The sequence below is a fragment of the Cololabis saira genome, chromosome 19 (genome assembly GCF_033807715.1).
Source record: "Cololabis saira isolate AMF1-May2022 chromosome 19, fColSai1.1, whole genome shotgun sequence".
NCBI classification, from domain to species: Eukaryota; Metazoa; Chordata; class Actinopteri; order Beloniformes; family Belonidae; genus Cololabis; species Cololabis saira.
This window is the reverse complement of record NC_084605.1, coordinates 28143029-28163012: the sequence shown is the minus strand read 5'-3', so window position 1 is coordinate 28163012 and position 19984 is coordinate 28143029. Positions and strand designations below refer to the sequence as shown.

Sequence of the window (19984 nt, the reverse complement as noted above, 5' to 3'; positions counted from 1 at the left end):
CTGCAACAAGACGAACAGCCTCCATCTGCCTTTCATTAAGTTTAAATATTTGTTTTAAACCTAAAGCGGTCTCCCTCGGTCTCATCTGTTAGGAGATCCAGCTTTGATATATACCGTGAGCTGAGCGTCCACTTCTCCACTGTAAACCAATTACAGCAGCCATCACGGTCCAGTCCTCGTTTCAGGCAGAGAGTGAGCTCATTCGTCGTGGCCAGCTCTCCTCAGACCAGAGGACAGCAGCTCGCACAGCAGGACACATGCTCAGCTGGACGCAGCCCAACCTAACCCTGCAGACATGAGGTGTGCTGCTTTCCTCCTCCTGCTCATCCTCACAGGTAAGTGGCTTCCAGGTTACATTTCCGTTCCACTATTGTGCCCCGTGAGGCTGGTGTACAACATTTTTGTTAGGTGTGTTTCATGATCAAAACTCAAACTCAAGGAAGAGATGAAATTATGATGTGTGACCGAAATCAAGAATTTTTCCTTTTAGTTTTTCTTCTGTATTAAAATGGCATATTTCTTTTTATAAAAAGAGCACAGTTTTCATATTTATGGCAAACTTTCAGAGCAAAAAGTAAAGACTGAGCTAAAAAAAAGTGTTTATGATCCTTTTTTTTCCTCTTTAAGGTTTTTGCACCCTCTTCTGAGAGTTTATCTTAGCAATATATTATCTCCTATTTGAAATGTTGATGAGTGGTGGGTTGCTTGTTAGCACTGTTCCCTCACAGCAAGAGGGTTCCTGGTGTGACGCCCACCAGGAACCTTTCTGAGTCCTCGTGTCCCCCTCATGCCTGCATAGGAACCTCCAGCCTCCTCTAACCAGTACTGGAGATGAGGGGGGAAATAAAAACAGTCAAAATCATCCCCCCTTTCCATCCCTTATGTCATTTCATCAATGAATATGGTTTTACTGCTATTTCAACATTTAGAGTCATCACCAGAAAAATAACACCAGAAAAATAACTTATTTGACCATTTTCACCTGTTTCAAGTAAATTTTCACTTGAAATAATTAGGAAAAATCTGCTAATGGGACAAGATTTATCTTCTCATTACAAGCAATAAAATCTTGTTCCACATGCAGATTTTTCTACGTATTTTAAGTGAAAATCTACTTGAAACAGGAGAAAATTGTTGTTTTTTGCAGTGATGAGTCTTGTTTTAAGTGTAATGAGATTTTTTTTTTGCAGTGATCCATTTTACGTATCCTGTGAAGGACAGAGTCATATTGATAAGTTCAGAAAACTGTTTTTTATTTTTGTGTTTTGATGTATTTGTTGTAAGCCCAGTGGATATTTAAAGCTTACAGAAGGCTGCATTTAACTGCTGCTATGTCATTCCTGCAGTATTTCTGCAGGTGTTTTGGTCAGTGCTATTATTTGTCATCTATAATATTATTTGTAATCAGCACAAATTATCTCTCCCCATATGATAAAATCCACCATCCCCCCTGATTTCTTTTTTTACAACTCGAGTACTGCCTCTAACCGTCCAAAAACATTAACGTCAGGTTAACTGGTAATAAAACAACCATCCAGCAAACTAAGAGCCTCTGAAATGTTAAGTCAGAGGAAAGTTGGGTTTCACGTAACAACAAATTAGCTGACAGCCGTTTCTCTGCAGATGGGGTGTCGTGTAAAGTGTGCAGTTACCAGGACATCCTGGACTACCTGAACCTGACCACAGATAACAGCGTGTATAAACTGACCCGGCCGGTTCTGGACCACACACACGTCACTGTGGTGAAGCTCAACCTCGTCCTGTATGCCATCCTGGCGGTGGTAAGTGCGGCATCGCCGAGCATCTGTACATACGTACGATTCATCGTCAACTGCTCTGACTCTTGTGTCTATTCCCAGGTTGAGAAAACTCAGACTTTTATTCCCTTCCTCTGGGCGTCAGTGGTGAGCTAAATGGATCAAATTTGACTTTTTTCTAGGGGGGGGGGGGGGCTGATTCTACAGGTCTGTTTTCAAGTTGTGTTTCATTCTATCTGTATCTTCTGCAGCGATGGAGAGATGAACGCATCTCCTGGGATCCCGATGACTTCTGTGGAATCACTCACGTTTCAGTTCCCCGAGACCTGCTCTGGGCACCGGACCTCTTCTTCTATGAGATGTAAGTCTGGATCACACACGCAGACACACACACATTTATACACAACATATAGCCAACCTGTTGATGTTGTTGTGAAACAGCTGGTGAGGCAGTAAACTGTCCTCAGAAGATAAAGACACACAACCACCCTCATGTCATCCACTGTATTTTATTTTCATCAGTGTTATGACATTTTTTTTAATACATTTTAAAGAATTGAAGTGGAGAAAACTCTGAGTTTCAGTTTCAGTTTCAGTTTATTTTTATTTGTTAGAGAGGGACAACGTACATTAAGAAACATTTCATAAAATAAAATGTAAATGTACCCAATTGTAGCCAAAAGGCTAGTTTACATTGGCAGTCCCCCTGCCAGAAATAATAGGCTAGTACCTAGTAAAAAAAAGATTAAAACACAAGTACAAACACATCAGCAGTAACATATAACATATATAATTCAACCCTTACAATATACACAGTTCATCCCCACATCGGTAGTATACACATTAATGTTCGCATCTTTGATGATCGATCAACCAATTCCTAAGATTAAATTTGAAGACATTGTATGACATGGACATGGAATGGAGTTACAACTTCACCAGCATGAGGTGCCCCCTGTCTTTGTTGTGTGTGAATTTCCAAAGCAGAGCAATGATGGTTAAACCATAAACTGTACACAAGGAGGGCCGGGCCCCCCTGAGTGGCAGTAGCGAGTGCTTTTGAAGCCTCGTATTTGTCGTCCTTCACGGCATCATCTTGCAAATGTGCAGAAGGAACCAGCTGGAAGACACCAGCTTTATATCTGTCACAGTTAGCCCCCTTTTGGCGTTGGTGATTTAGATTAGTTAAATTCCTGTCCTGGGATCGGGTCGTGGGGGCAGCAGAATGAGGGCCAGACCCCCGTCTCCTCAGCCACGTCCACTAGCTCCCCCGGGGGAAATAACGTGGCGTTCCCAGGCCAGCTGAGAGATATAACCTCTCCAGCGTGTCCTGGATCTTCCCCCGGGCCTCCAGCTGGTTGGACACGCCCACAACCCCTCCCTGAGGAGGCACCCAGGATGGATCCTCACCAGATGCAGAACCACCTTAACAGGCTCACCTCCTCCTGGTGGAGGAGCAGCGACTCCACTCCGGGTCCCTCAGATGACTGAACTCCTCTGGTCCAGCCACGCGATGGAGGAGGCTCATTTCACTCTCTCAACACCGTCGCTTGACTGAGTCACCTGATCAAATCTGGGAAAACGTCCTCATTTCAAGGGCTGCCACAGAAATGAAATCTTAGAGGCTTCTTTCAGCTGTCTGAAGACATTGTGAGGTTGCAGAAGCCTTAAAGGGAAAGTTCCGTTTTTTACAACCTGGATCTTATTTCTGGCATTTTTTATGGTCGTATACTCACCCAGAAAAGTTTGGTGTCATTTGGAGTCCTTCGGAAGATATTAGGAGTTTTGTGCGAGCCGCTTCTCCATATAATGGTAGCGAATGGGGGCACAGCGGGACACAGACGATGCAGCGTCTAAATAACACATGATTGCAGCGAAACTCATTCATTTCTTTTATGAATCACTAGATCTGCTTCTGCGCGTCTTCCAGGACGTGTTGTCTACATCCGGGGCTGTGTGTGTAACAAGGAAATCAGTTTGTAAACAAGACCTCTGACCTGCATCACGTCATCTCTGTGCGCGCATCCCGGACAGGTTCTCTCTCTCTCGGGTGTCTCTCGCTCTTCAGCCGTATACTCTGGCTCAAAACGGTAAGGACGTCCATCATATTCAAAGTCGTCGTCCACAACCTCAGAATTTGACAAATATTCAGACATGTTTCAAATAACTAACAGTAAACTAACAGTAGCGAACTCCAGCTGTACACAGAGCTGGGTCTGGGACGCGCGCACAGAGATGACGTCATGAGTTCAGAGGTCTTGTTTACAAACTGATTTATTTGTTACACACACAGCCCCGGATGTAGACAACAGGTCCTGGAAGCAGATCTAGTGATTCATAAAAGAAATGAACGAGTTTCGCTGCAATAATGTGTTATTTAGACGCTGCATCGTCTGTGTCCCGCGGTGCCTCGTTCACTACCGTTATATGGAGAAGCGGCTCACAAGAAACTCCTAATATCTTCCGAAGGACTCCAAATGACACCAAACTTTTCTGGGTGAGTATACGACCATAAAAAATGCCAGAAATAAGGTCCAGGTTGTAAAAAAACGAACTTTCCCTTTAAGTGAAGTCATTTAATTTCAGAAGCAATTTAAATGCATTTGACACAGATACAGTATGCTGTTTAAAAGCCTGTGATGTAAAAAACTGTAAATAAACAGATGTGCCAGTTAATAATAGCTTAATATTTGCTGATGCTAAATGTTCCTCGTTAGTTTAGTAAATTAATAACTTCACTGTGTGCTCACTTTAATTAAAGTACATAAAACTGATTTAATATTGTTCTCAGGGCGACTTGATGATAGCAGGAACTCTCATATCTGTGAAACGAGATGCTGCGTAAATACTTGACAAAAACACCAAGAAAAGGGCTGAGTGTGTGCGTGTGTGTGTGTGTGTGTGTGTGTGTTTTCTCAGGGTAGAAAAGGATAATTCCCCTCAGAATCCATACATGTTTGTGTTTCATGACGGGACGGTCTCGTTTGATGACGACATGAGGGTGGTCAGCACCTGCAAGATGGACGTCCACAAGTTCCCCTTCGACACACAGGAATGCAACATTTCCATTAGCTCTGCATCGTTCAGCGGTGAGTGAGAAAAGCGTGCACATCAGTGTGCACAGCGTATGACTCCAAGGGCAGGGCATATAAGCCAGGAAAACAGATTTCTGCAGAGCACTCCTCTTACTTCAGCAGGCACCAGACAGAATCTCAGTCAGCGTTATCATCGTCATGGCTTATTGAATTTTTTCTCTCTTCTCTCACTGCAGTAAATGAAATGCAAATTGTTCCTATTTCAAACTCCTCTCGGGCCACGCAGTTTTCCAGAGAGATAATAATGACTCAGGGAGAGTGGGAGTTCCTCCAAGTATCCATCAACAACGTTGTCGTCACCTTTGACGAAACACCCTGGGAAATGCTCACGTACACGGTACGCCACGCTACGCTACGCAAGGAAAAACTAAAATAGGTTTAAAAAAAAAAAAAAAAACATGTTGGAGACGTGTAAGTGCTGATGGATCTAAAGTTGTATATTTGTACATTATGAAGTGAGAAAGTTTTATTTGTAATCAAATGTCCAGATCACATGATAACTGGGATATTTTGATCATTAAAACACCAAAGCCAAAAATACTACATTTAAATCTCTCCAGGAGACTCCATAGATTTGAAGAAATCGTTATCTGGATTAATTCAAGCATTAAAGGAGAGTTATGATGCACATTTGATTATTGAGGCATTAATAAAACATCTTTTACATTTTTGGGTCAAAGTCATACAAGGGTTCAGCAGATAATCACCCTTTTTAACCACGTCTTTAAGGTGCAGCTTTCTGGACGTCAGAGTTAAAGCTTTGCACGTACTCTCTGAGCTACGGCATGAATGCAGCATGAAGCTGAGTGGAGAGGAAGATCACGATGTTCCTGCAGATGTGAACTCGATATGGGAGCCCAAAACAATAGTAGAAGCTTGTGTCATGTTAGAGTCTTTACTGGCACACAGATGTGTTTGCTCCTCAGAGCAGAAGATTTAATATTACAATTTTATTTCCCCAAGCAATGCTCTTTGTTTCTGGATGTTTCTTTAGATTCATGACAGGATTTTTAAACGTGTGAAGATTTGAAAAAGAAGCATGCAAACTTACAAAGAGCTATAGTAGTAGGTGCCTTTACATTACCCTTGAAGTGGAATTGCAGATAGAAAATAAACCTAGTAGAAATACGCCCATATATGCTGTTTCTTTTGTAAACATTGGGTGTTTTTCCTAGAAAACTGAACAAAAGTCCATATTTTTTGTCAACATTTTGTTTTGCACCAAAACTGTAATGGAAACTTAGTCAATGACCGCTGTCACTATTTGATGGGTGTTGCTGTCTGACTGAAGACGAGGACCCTCAGGTGACACTTGCAATGCGTCATAATGAGCTAATCCTCCTCTTATCCTTCACCCGCCACCGTCATTGACATGCTTATCTTTGTGAACGTGAAGCTGCGTCTGTGCCGACCTCCATGGTGCCTGACTGGTATTAGTGTATAGAAATGTCTGCATCACATTCTGCCACGGTAGGCAGGTCGTAGGTAGACGAGGTTGAAAGCTGGACAAATGGTGGGACTCGGGACACTTTGGTCCCCACGTATCGCCCTGACAATAATAGGAAAACATCACAAACATTAAAGTTCCCTCTTTTCAGCTCTCTTCACACAGCTATTTTTGAGGAGGTGGAGTCCAGATTATCCATCTAGATTGTCTTTTTGTATTATTATTAGGGCCCGAACACTGACAGTGCGAAGGCCCTATTGTATCTGTAGGAATTGTTTTTATCCTCGTTTTTCTTCTGACGAAAGGAGGGCCTTTTTGCCCCCCTAAACGTGCCCCAAAAGTCACCAAATTTTGCACGCAAGCCAGGCCTGGTGAAAAATGTGATATTTAATGGTTTGCATGCGTGGCCTAATGGCTCAACAGCGCCCCCTGGAAAACTTTGTGCCTCAAGCCCCACAATATGGTTTGACGTACATGCACTAAAATCGGTAGACACCTGTATCATGTCGCAACTTAAAAAAAAAGTCTCTTGGCACCATGGCCGAAACCGAACAGGAAGTCGGCCATTTTCAATTAATCGTGTAAGTTTGGCGCAATTTATGCCATTCCTTCGGCAGTTACGGCCCGAACCGTAACGTGCACCCAGGTGTGTTATACATCAAAATGTGCGTCTCCATCCTGCGACAACGCACATTACTTTTCTCAGTCAAAAGCGTTACCGTGGCGACGATAGACGCCAAAAAGCGCCCCCCCCCCCCCTTCATCTGATTGGTCCATATTTGATAGTTCCTATTTTCTGCCATAACTTTTGAATGGTTTGATATAAAGACTCCTGGATGGTGTCAACGGACTCGGTTTTGAGCACTTGAACATAATTGTTGCAAATTAGCCCGGCCCCTTCTTCTGATTGGTTGATAGTTGATAGTTCATATTTTCTGCAGTAACTTTTGAATGGTTTGACATAAATACTCGTGGGTGGTGTCCTTTGGGGGTCACGTGACCGGCCGGACAAGATGGCAGCTTAGGCTCTTCGCGCTTGCCCTAACCTCCCCGTTTTTACCTAGTTTATCCCTTTAAGTCTATTTTTACCCGGATATTTGTGACGTTTTTAATTGCTTGTGACAAAATGACGGAGGCTGGGAAGAAGAACAGTACAGGTGGAGGCTCTACGAAGTCGAACAAAGGAGCTCGTGTTTCCGAACAGGAAGCTATGGCAGACATGCTAATGGAGAGACAACGTGAATATCTAGAGCCGCGGTTCGTACAACTCAACGAGACGGCTAAATCCACAGAGGACAAGCTGGACACGATTCAATCTGAGCTGACCTCACTATCGGCCAGTATTGGTGTGGTGAAAGCGGATATTTTGACTCTGAAAAGCACCGTCAATGATAACTCGAGGACGGTTGCAAACCACGAGGCGGCGCTGGGCGCACTGGAACTCAAGATGGCGGACAAGGAGGACAGGAATAGACGCTGCAACATACGCATCATCGGCTTGAAAGAGGGTGTCGAGGGATCGAACGGCGTGCAATACCTGAACCGCACACTCCCGAAGTGGTTCCCGTCTCTTCAGCCTGGGCAACCGGAGATCATGCGGGCCCACCGCATATACAATGGACGTCCTGCAGGAGACCGGCCCCGCACTCTCATCTTCAACGTACTCCGCTACACGACACGGCAGGATATTCTCCGGGCGGCGAGGAAAGACCCGGTCACCATTGACGGCAGGAGAGTGAGATTTGCCGCCGATTATAGTAATCACACAGTCAAGCGGCGTCAGGCTTTCACCCAGGCGATGGACACCGCGCGCGAGAGAGGGGTTGAATTTTTCCTCCTCTATCCAGCGACCCTCAGAGTCAAGGATGGTTCGGATTATCGTGTCTTCAACAACCCCAGAGAAGCGGAGGATTTCCTCAACTCTCAGCCGAGAACGACGCAGGAGAGGTCCCCTCGGGCTCTGGCTGGCGGGGCTGTGAGCCGACACACGCGGGCCGGCGCCGCGCAGGCGGCGGCGGCGGAGGATCCATAGCGTCCCCGTCACATCGCCTGGATGGATGTGGGACTCATCAGCTGATAATATTCCTGAACGATGTATGCCGCAACGGATCACGGTGAATGGACATCTCTTTTTCTTTCACGCTTCATATTCCATTTAACTTTATGCGCTGGCTCTAGTGGTGGAACAAGGTAATTCGCATATAAGACTTTATTTCTGCATTTTGAACATTCTTAAAGTGACTGTTTAGTTTAAAGACTGGATTTCTCCAGATGCGGGTTTAATCCCTCTTATATATTTTTTTTTTCTACTGCTCTTATTCACAGTCTGAGTTGCTCTAATATTTTAATTTATTTTATTTATTTATTTATTTTTAATTGATTGATTTATTTATTTTTTCTTTCTAAAGTGTCAGTCACTGCTGTCATAGTTATAAGTTGGCGACGTATATGCTCAGCATTTTGAACTTTCTTGAAGGGACTGTTTAGCTTCAAGGCTGGACATTTTTTATTTATTTTTATTTTATTTTATTTTATTTTTTTTTTAAATTGATTTATTTATTTATTTATTTCTTTTTTTTTAATTGATTTATTTATTTTTTCTTTCTAAAATGTCAGTCACTGCTGTCATAGTTATAAGTTGGCGACGTATATGCTCAACATTTTGAACATTCTTAAAGTGACTGTTTAGTTTAAAGATTGGATTTCTCCAGATGCGGGTTTAATCCCTTTTATAAGGCGAAAATCCCCCTTTTTTTATTTCTACTGCTCTTATTAACAGTCTGAGTTGTTCTAATATTTTAATTTATTTTATTTATTTATTTATTTTTAATTGATTTATTTATTTATTTTTTCTTTCTAAAGTGTCAGTCACTGCTGTCATAGTTATAAGTTGGCGTCGTATATGCTCAGCATTTTGAACTTTCTTGAAGGGACTGTTTAGCTTCAAGGCTGGACATTTTTTTTTTTTTTTTTTTTTTTTTTTTTTATTTATTTATTTTTTTTAATTGATTTATTAATTTTTTCTTTCTAAAATGTCACTCACTGCTGTCATAGTTATAAGTTGGCGACGTATATGCTCAACATTTTGAACATTCTTAAAGTGACTGTTTAGTTTAAAGATTGGATTTCTCCAGATGCGGGTTTAATCCCTTTTATAAGGCGAAAATCCCCCTTTTTTTATTTCTACTGCTCTTATTAACAGTCTGAGTTGTTCTAATATTTTAATTTATTTTATTTATTTATTTATTTTTAATTGATTTATTTATTTATTTTTTCTTTCTAAAGTGTCAGTCACTGCTGTCATAGTTATAAGTTGGCGTCGTATATGCTCAGCATTTTGAACTTTCTTGAAGGGACTGTTTAGCTTCAAGGCTGGACTTTTTTTTTTTTTTTTTTTTTTTTTTTTTTTTTTAATTGATTTATTAATTTTTTCTTTCTAAAATGTCACTCACTGCTGTCATAGTTATAAGTTGGCGACGTATATGCTCAACATTTTGAACTTCTTAAAGTGACTGTTTAGCTTCAAGACTGGATAGATTTTTTTTTTTTTTTTTTTTTTCTCTTTCTCTCTCTTCTAATAATATCAGTCACTGCTGTCATGGTTATGTGCAATGTCAACAACTTTGATCTTCATGAGTGTTATAAGTTACCGTTGTCACCACAGAATTCCTGCTGGATTTGATTTATCTTTAGTTTTATGGTATATTGCAGCCTTAGCAGAGGGGCATTTCTGTTTTTACACGCTCAAGAGATTTTCTCACATCAGGGGGTAGATCTCAGTTTTGCCCTTGGTGTAGCCAACACTTTAATGGTAAGGCAGCTACCTCAGTCTTATAGTTTTAATTATGGCTATTGTGTTGTATCTCATGCATCATAAATAGGTCGGTACATTTTTACACGCAGCTCCTTGTGCACGGTTCATGCATGTAGTTCTAAGTTTTGAAGGGATGACTTCTTTGACATGTTTTTCGTTATTGATACAGTCTGGGAGGGGAGGGGCTGGCTGCTGCTGCCCTACTGCTGCCCTATTTCCGACTATGGTCACGGAATCAAGTATTAGGGAAGGTTTGTTAGTTAGGGCATATTTCTGGCCCTTTCGGGGGGTGGGTTGGGTGGGGGGTGGGTTTAAACGTTTATTTTATTTTTTCACTATTTGTTTTGATGTGGAGCGGCTCACATCGTGGATTTTGTGTTCACATTCTGTTTGTGTGGTGGGAGAGAGGCTTGACTGTTTTAAGTTATACTCACATCTGCTTGGGTTCATCATTTCAGAGGGTCGCAGGGGCTGTTTTCATGTCTCTGTCCGCATCCGCTATAGAGGCTTCATTCTAAATTATGCCTGAACTTAATATTTTGAGCTGGAACGCGGGCGGCCTGAATAGCCCTCACAAGAGGATTAGCACCTTGAGTTTATTTCGCAGAAGGAGAATAGATGTTGCATTGGTACAGGAGACGCATCTCTTGGCTGCTGATGTCAGACGCCTGGCAGATAAACATTATCATGTGATAGCTTCCTCCTCGTCTGGTACGAAGACCAAGGGTGTGGCGGTTGTTGCCAGACGTAACTTTAAAGTTAAAATCCATGACACATGCTCTGACAAGGAGGGCAGGCTGGCAATTGTGAAGACAGAAATTAGCAGCAGGAAAGTTGCCTTCATATCGGTGTATGCACCAAACTGTTTTGATAGGGTCTTTTACGAAAACTTGACAAATAGTATGCTGGAACTGAATGATTATTCGTTAGTGGTGGGGGGAGACTTTAACGCTGTTTGGAGTGCAGCCAATGACAGGTCAAGTAAATCCGAGACAAGGGATCAGAAACTAGCGTCCACAGCTTTACAGACGTGGGCTAGCAGCTTGGGGCTCACAGATCTGTGGCGTTCGACTAATCCATCAATCAAAGACTACTCCTTTTTCTCTGCTCGACACAAATCTTGCTCAAGAATTGACTACATATTTGCGTCCCCTAAACTCTTCTCTAATATTCACAGTGTTTCTCTGCTTCCCATGGCCCTCTCCGATCATAAAGGTGTGCTTTGTTCATCGGTGCTCATTAACGCTTCCCCTCGTGCACCAAAATGGCGCCTTAACACGACCCTGTTAAGACAAGAAGAGTTTGGGGCACAATTTACAGAAAAACTTAAGGAATTCTTGGAGTTCAATGTTGGTTCAGTCGACGATCCTAGAATACTTTGGGACTCAATTAAAGGTTTTATCAGGGGTAATGCCACATGGTTTTCCTCCAACCAGCGCAAGATGCAAATTTCTAAATTACATGAATTGGAAAACAAACTTGCAAAACTAGAATCCGCGTTGTCTGCTAATTACTCAGAACAGATAGTCTTGCAGCGTGAGGTGATCAAAAAAGAAATCAATGCCATCCTCAGACGCCGATCAGAATTCTTAATCCACAGGACTAGGCAGCGTTATTATTTTCATGGGTCAAGGCCCAGCCACCTTTTGGCGATGAAGATTAGGTCAAATGAGCAGTTTTCAGATATCTCCTCTATCAAATTACAGTCAGGAGCTATTACCACTGACCCAATGCAGATTAATGACTCTTTTTGCAGTTTTTACTCTGACCTGTATGAATCAGACATACTTTTCGACAAAGATAAATGTGACGATTATTTGGCCCAATTAAAGTTACCTCGTCTTGCGGTGGAGGCGGCAAATGAGTTGGCAAAACCATTTTCTCTTGAAGAACTTAAGAGGGCTGTGCTCAGTATGCAAAGGGGCAAATCACCGGGTCTCGATGGCATTCCGCCAGAATTTTACGCGGCCTTCTGGGACCTTCTTGGCCCGCTGCTTCTCAGTATGATCCATTTTTCGATGGAGAAGGGCTCTTTTTCTAGGGATGTGAATACAGCTGTAATCACCTTACTACTGAAAAAGGATAAAAACCCGACGGAATGTGGTAATTACAGGCCCCTTAGTCTGTTGAACGCCGACGTAAAAATTTATGCCTAGGCTCTCTCTCGACGTCTGCAACCGCATATCTCGTCACTGGTTCACTGTGACCAGACAGGCTTTATGAAATCGCGTCTAGCCTCTGACAATGTCCGCCGACTGTTGCACGTAATCGACGCCGCAACAGACATCAAACATCCGGCAGCTGTTTTATCCCTTGACGCGATGAAGGCGTTCGATCGCCTTGAGTGATCCTTTTTGTGGTCGGTGTTGGGGGCGATGGGTTTTGGAGACGATTTTGTGAAAATGGTACAGCTATTATACTCAAACCCCTCTGCAATGGTTCTTACAGGTAACATTTGCTCCACTCTGTTCCCAGTAACTAGATCATCTCGTCAGGGCTGTCCTTTGAGCCCGACGCTGTTTGCTCTGTCTCTTGAACCCCTAGCGCAGATGATCCGATTATCACCGGTTATTAAGCCCATAACTGTTCATAACACACTCCACCACCTGGCGCTTTACGCTGACGATATTTTAATCTTTCTTGGCGACCCGTTACAGTCTGCCCCCCACCTCTTATCAATGTTGGATGAATTTGGCTCGTTATCAGGGTTCAAAATTAATTGGTCGAAGTCGGCTCTGCTGCCATTGAACAAAGTGACTAGGGACTCTGTTTTACCTCCTAATATTCCCTCGGTTCCACATTTCAAATATTTGGGCATTGAGATATTTCCCTCTTTACACCTTATTGTGAAGCACAATTATACTGAGGTACTGAATAAGGTCTTGAGTGATTTGGAGAGATGGTCCAGCCTGCCCAACTCACTTCAGGCTCGCATTTCTATTGTCAAAATGAATGTATTGCCCAGAATAAACTTTGTTAGCTCTATGGTCCCCCTCCCTCCCCCTACTGGATACTGGGGTAAACTGCAGGCGGCTGTTTCAAGATTTATCTGGAATGGCAAGAGACCCCGCCTCAGATCTGCCACTGTCCAGCGCAAGAGATTAGATGGAGGTTTAGCAGTTCCCAACTTCAAATTTTATCATTGGTCTTTCTCTCTCAGACCCCTGGTCACATGGTTTGACTCTCAGACGTCGGTTTCCTGGCGCACGATGGAAGAAAGAATGGTGCACCCTTGGTCTTTGGCAGATGTTTTATTTGCGAATATCTCTGTGAGGCAGTGTCAGCTGCGCTGCGGCCCCATTGTGTCCCATCTGATTCGGGTTTGGCGCTCTGTAGAAAGGATTTGTAATATATCTTGTAGATGGCACCTACAATCACCAATTTTCAATAATAAGGACTTGCTGATCGGGGGGAGACCTATCACCTATTCTCAGTGGGAAAGGGGAGGTGTACAGTTTTTGGGTGATATATTCAGCTTAGATGGTTTACGCTCTTTTCAGGACATTAAGAATAACTTCAATTTACCAGGCACTTCCTTTTTTTTTTATTTGCAGCTGAGAGCTTCTCTTAAAGCACACGGTGTACCTTGGCAGCACCCGCTACCTACACATCCACTTCACGAGTTGATCATTACTAATAGACCCTCGAGGGGAATGGTATCCACTTTGTATTTGTACATGCTTGAGGCCTCCTACAAAACGCTTCCAGTAGACAGGTTGTGGAGGGGTGATGTCCCCGGACTGGTTCAGGATTTTGACTGGGACGAGGTGTGGGCCAATATCAAACTTGCCTCTCGAAATCCTGACCATCAACAGATCCATCATAATTTTGTGCATAGGACCTACCTGACCCCTCGTAGGCTACATTTTATGAAAGTTATCAGTGATCCCTCATGCACCCTGTGTACATTAAAAACTCCTGGCACTTTTCTCCACATGGTGTGGGAGTGCCCCCCCGTCGCTCGTTTTTGGCAGGGCGTGGCCGCTGAGCTGACGACACTCATATCAGAGACATTACCTGTGACCATACCAGTGTTATTACTGAATGATCTTTACGCACTTCCAGTCCCTGAACGTCAGAAACGGGTCATATTAGCAGGTCTAACAGCTGCTAAGAAAATGATAGCAGTACGTTGGAAGCCCCCTCATACTTTGTCCATCAAACAATGGATCTTGACTTTTCTTGATGTTACTTACATGGAGTTATCGACAGCCCGTATAAATGGGGCCAAAGAGGCGAATGTGAATATGTGGCTCACCACAGCTGAAGCACTGAAGCGCTTGCTTTGATCCTCATGTCTTTTTTTTTTGTTGTGTATTTGACTTAACTTGCTTAGCACCGTGAGGTTCTATATTCACTGTTTCACAAATCCGCGACTCTCTCTCTCTTTTTTTTTTTTTTTTTTTTTTTTTGTTGCTTGCTTTAGCCGCCCTGTTTCGATTTTATTTTGATTTCATAGGTGATTTCCTGGTCTGTAATAGTTTATTTCATTTTATGTGTGTCCGGGTGGGTAGGGTGGGGGTGGGGGGATTGATGTAACATTCTGTTTGAGTGAAAATAAAATAAAAATTTGATAAAAAAAAAAAGACTCGTGGGTGGTGTCATCGGACTCGGTTTTGAGTCCTTGACCTTTATTGGTGAAAATTGCACACGTGAGGGCCCGTTCATCGCTGCTTGCAGCTTTAATTATTATTATTATTATTATTATTATTATTATTATTATTATTATTATTATTATTATAATAATAATAATAATAATAATAATACCAATGATAATTATTATTATTATTATTATTATTATTATTATTATTATTATTATTATTATTATTATTATTATTATTATTATTATTTTTATTATTATTATTTGTGTCACATCTGTTCAAGTTAAAACTTGTAAAGCATTCGTAATTCCTGCTTTGACTTAATTTGTATACATTTTAAATCCAGTTAAAGGTGCACACATTAATAAATTGTTAATATTTCCAATATTACCAGCCTGAAAAGGGATAAGACTTTCCACACTGACATGCACCAGGAGCAGGTCTACACACTGCTGCTCTATCTTGACCCCTGTGCCCGTTTTCCCAGTTCACCATAAAGAGGAGGCCCCTGCTGCATGTCATCAACTTCGTGCTGCCCATCCTGTTCTTCCTGAGTCTAGATCTCGCCTCCTTCCTCATCGCGGACCATCGAGGGGAGAAGCTGGGTTTCAAAGTAACCGTGCTGCTGGCTATCTCTGTTCTGCTGCTCATCCTGAATGAAATCCTGCCCTCCATGTCCAACAGGACCCCGCTCATAGGTACAGTCTTCCTCAAAGGGACGGTGCCCTGCAGGAGTTATAAAAACTTAAACAAAACTTACTTAGTACTTATTGCCTGTTTCCTTCTCTCAGCAACCTACTGCATTGTGATCTTTGCTCTGATGCTGCTCAGTCTGCTGGAGACAATCCTGGTTACATATCTGCTGGAAAAAGACTCTCACGACAGGCTCCGTCTGCATGATAAACAGGAGGACGACCGTGAACAATTCAACACTAAAAGCTGCAGTGCAGGTGAGAGCACCATTTACAGCCTTGAAAAATATTTCTCTTAATAATAATGTTCATGCAGCATCTTATTCTTTATAATGATGGCTGTTTTTTTTGTTTTATACAATCATATTCAAGTCCCGACCTTTTCAAAATTTTATGAAGCAACTCATTTATGTATAACTAGGGGTGTGGCATAGTCTTTTGATTGACTTGCTGTCATCACTTTTGCTACTAAGTCAGGAGCTCTCTTAATAACTTCTGAGCTGTGAATAAAGTCATAGTCATTCATATTTTTTTTACAGAATATGTTTTATTGCGCAATTCACTTTACTAACTGACCAGTGTGACTGGCTGTGGGCCAGGCCTGGACGCGTAGCTTCGCTGCAGGAGCCACTGCAGATCATTTCAGGACCAACCTACAGCTCGCGGGCCAACGCATGCCAGACTCAATGAGTCTATACTCACAATCTGCATGTCCAAATGATGGGGAGTCCCAGCAAAGCTCTGCTAGTCCTCCTTTCAGCTATGGCCGCACTTGTTTCAGATTTAGTTTTGGTAACGACACATGACATGAGGATGATGGGACAGATTTGATCAGAATGAATGTAAAGTAATATCAATTAAAGCTGCAAGCAGCGATGAACAGGCCCTCGCACTCATGGCCACCGCCCCCCATAAGCATATCAGAAATGACACCACCCACTTTCTATGTCAAACCATTCAAAAGTTATAGCAGAAAATAGGGACTATGAAATATCGACCAATCAGAAGAAGGGGCGGGGCTAATTTGCACCAACGAAGGTCAAGTACTAAAAACCGAGTTCGATGACACCACCCACGACTCTCTATGTCAAACCATTCAAAAGTTATAACAGAAAATAGCGACAACCAATCAGAAGAAGGGGTTGAAGATATTGATTGGAAGAAAACATGGTCTTTACCTTTCAGATTCTGTCACAAATAAAATGAGAGAAGTTCATTTCAAAATTGTTCATGGAATTTATCCTGTTAAAGGAGCTTGAGGCCGGATTGTGGCAAGATTTATGAAAAAAATCTGTATACATTTTAAGTTTTCTAGTAATAATGTCAGATGAAGCGTTCCAAACCCAAAAGAATGAACCCTCTAGTGTATCTCTCCTTTTCCTTGAACAGGCTGTGTGCTGCAAAATGTGCTGCAATTCGGTCCCGAATTTCCCGCGCTGGGCTGCGGATGTGACGTCACATGACGCTGCATGCACGTTCTCCCCGTTCTCCCGTGCCGGCTTCACTGTTGGCTGCAGTACCCCCGACGGCCGTCGTGGTGAAGGGTGGCGCTAGAGAGTCTCATTTCTTAAAAGGAGCCTCAAGCTCCTTTAACTCGATAATATCAAAATTTGTAGATATTGACAGTATGTGTTCTTTTTGTGGACAGCAAGAGGACACTATTGTTCATTTGTTTTATGAATGTAACAAAACCTCATCCTTTTGGAAAGAGGTAGCGTCACATATATTTAATTTTGTGCATAGAAATTATACCTTCTCTCTGAAAGATATAGTTACTTTTTATCAAAGTGATGGCCTGAAGAATATTGACTATGTCACTAACTTTGTACTTTTGATGGGGAAGTTCCATATTCATAAACAAAAATTTGCCATATCATCCCCCAACATTCATCTTTTTCTCTTTGAGATTGAACGCCTTATCACATCCATAAAGAATATGAAGAATCATAAATGTAAATCTATACTTGTACACCTCAACAATTTTAAAGATGGAAACCCCTGAATGTTATACTAATGTAACTCCTCTCTGTATCATTTATTTTTGTTTGATTTATTTTGATTTAATTTGTTCTCCATTAGATTAGGTTGATATTAAGTTACTAATTGCATTGATATATGAATGTACTTCCAAATATTTTACGTTTTTGCTATTTGTTGTTATTTCACTGGCATGATGTACTCAAAGTCTTTGCTGATTCCAACTTCCCTGTATGTTAATTTTGATGCATTAAAAAAAAAAGAATTTTTTTTTTTTACCCAGTTCTGTGTAGAATCGGACACATCAGTAGCTTTCTATACTAAAAGTTAAACATTAAACAAATCAAATCTGTATTCTATGAATTACCCAGCAGGGAGCATCACTGAGCTTAGAAAAACACCTTTCTATTGAAGCAGATGGGATAATGAATGTTGCTCAGTTTGTACACTTAATTGATATTTTCTGTGGATGTTTGTGCATAAGTTATCAGTTTTGCATTTTATTTAATAACTTTGTGGTTTGCAGTCTCTCTAACACTAAAATAGATCAAATAGAAATATTGGCGTTGGCACAAGCTATGATGTCTGCCCGGTAGGGATGCAAAAATTCAGATAGCAACAACTAAAAAGCTGAACCCGAGGCTTTAAAATGTTAGTGCACAAGTCATTTGGGGGATGTATGACTACATCCTACACTTTTATATAGTCTGCCTACATGCTTACATTGTCTTTTTATTTTCTAAATGATGCATAGTTCTGAATTACATTGCCCGTGCGGTCATTTTTGTAACAAATCTTTTCTGCTTTCAGAGGACGAGAGACAAACCTGCTGTTCCTGCATCTGTAAAGTGCCTGAAAGCAAGAAGCAGCATGAGCTCCTGCCTGTTGTTGAGGAGGTACAGCTTGTGGCTTGTAGTGTACAGATAATGTGTTATTCTTGGGAGGGAGAATTGTGCTTCATGTGTTGAGAAACAAAAACAAAACAAGAATGGACACCAGTTGAAGCGTGGAGAACATCTGAGCATGAGTTATTCACAAGCCCCCTGTGTGTTTGATTAGTGAGGAAATCAATAATCCATAAAATGGGCTGATTGTGTAGGTGAAAGCTGTTAAATACAGGGGGGGGGAGGGGGGAGATCTGTCCCTCTCAGATCTAGTAAAAGGAGCGGAGTGGCCTAGTGTTTAGTGCTTAGAGCTCAGGATCTGAAGGTCGTGGGTTCGAACCCTGGGACTAGCGTCACTTTGTGCATCCTTGGGAAAGATGCTTTACTCTCGGCTTTCCTCACTTCACCCAGGTGTAATGGGTACCTAGCTTTGCTTAGCTCTATGGACCACAAGGCTCGAAAAAGACTACAAATCTAGTAAAAGCTTATTGAGGTCATTAAGAAGTGATGCTGCGTTGCAGCCATCAACCTGGGTGGGTTTGTGACTGCGTGTTCGATATTTCTGACTGTTTTATTTTTATCCTCTTAAGTAAAGATCAGGTTGCTCAACCGGATCATGGCTAGCCAGTTGCAGGTAGCCTCAGTTGTCTGTCCAGCAGACAAATAAGCACGACAGCTCAGGCAGGACTACAGCAGTCAGCATCATAGATTAGCATGAGCTTAGCTACCCTAAACGAGATAGTTTGTGGTAACTAAGGTAAAGTGGGCATGTTCCAGCCTGGCTTGTTTTGCCCATTTTTAAGGATTTAGGTGTCCACTCTTGCCAAAATTATATCAATTAATGACGCGTCAGAGCACTTGTCCAGCTCTTTGTGTCCATTCTGTGTGTATTATATAGAAGGCAGTGATGATTGTCTTATCACGACCATCTGATACGGAAAATGACACACGGAGCAGAGAAACTGAGTAGACGAATAACAGCGTGTGATAAATGTGCAGGTGAATAATGACGTCCAGTTGGGTGACTCCCACGTGCTGCTGCTGATCCTGGAAGAGCTGAGGAAGCTGCAGAAAACTACGTATCTACAGTTCAGCTGCAGGAAGGAGGACATGACGTCCGCCTGCTGGGCCAAGAGGATCAACAAAGCTTTCTTCATATTTTACATCATCACTGTATTCCTCTTTTTTCTATTCATTTTCACAGAATGGAACTCTTAGAAATGTGAAAAACTGTTGTTTTGTTATCGTAGGTCTGTTGATATGTAACCTGTTCATGTATTTGTGAAAGGAAGTAGAAATGGAAACTTTATTAGTCCACACATGAAGTAGAAATATACAGTAAAATCAGTGTCATGTTCTGCTTGGAAAAATATGGATCCTGTGTTTTCTGTTCAATTTATTTCTTATGATTTCAGCCTGTTAGATTTTTAAAAAGCGTAAACCGAATTCAAACGATCCTGTTGTGATAATTGTAATTAGCTTGGATGTCTGTGTAAAACTAGCCCCTGTGTTGCTTTTGTGATAAGTAAAAAACATTCGTTTTTTACTTTTCAGTTATTCCTAAATAACTGTATTTAAGAAAGATGTTAACAAAAACAGAATTAAACTTACTGAACAGATGACGGATTCAGTCTTATGTGAGTTGATGACATTATCAAATATACACAGTAGAATTTACTGCATTATATATATATATATATATATATATATATATATA

The 19984-nt window shown here is 41.7% G+C and overlaps 1 protein-coding gene across 1 annotated transcript; it reads left to right on the top strand.

Annotated features, from left to right (window-relative positions):
• The first annotated feature begins 262 nt into the window (after positions 1-262).
• Positions 263-19708, top strand: LOC133419620 (5-hydroxytryptamine receptor 3A-like). Its single transcript, XM_061708890.1, has 10 exons — positions 263-335; positions 1624-1781; positions 1860-1904; positions 2009-2118; positions 4677-4846; positions 5029-5189; positions 15202-15412; positions 15506-15664; positions 18194-18279; positions 19267-19708. The coding sequence occupies exons 1-10, from the start codon at positions 296-298 to the stop codon at positions 19483-19485; spliced, it is 1359 nt and encodes a 452-aa protein (XP_061564874.1). The 5' UTR covers positions 263-295; the 3' UTR covers positions 19486-19708.
• The last annotated feature ends 276 nt before the right edge of the window (positions 19709-19984 follow it).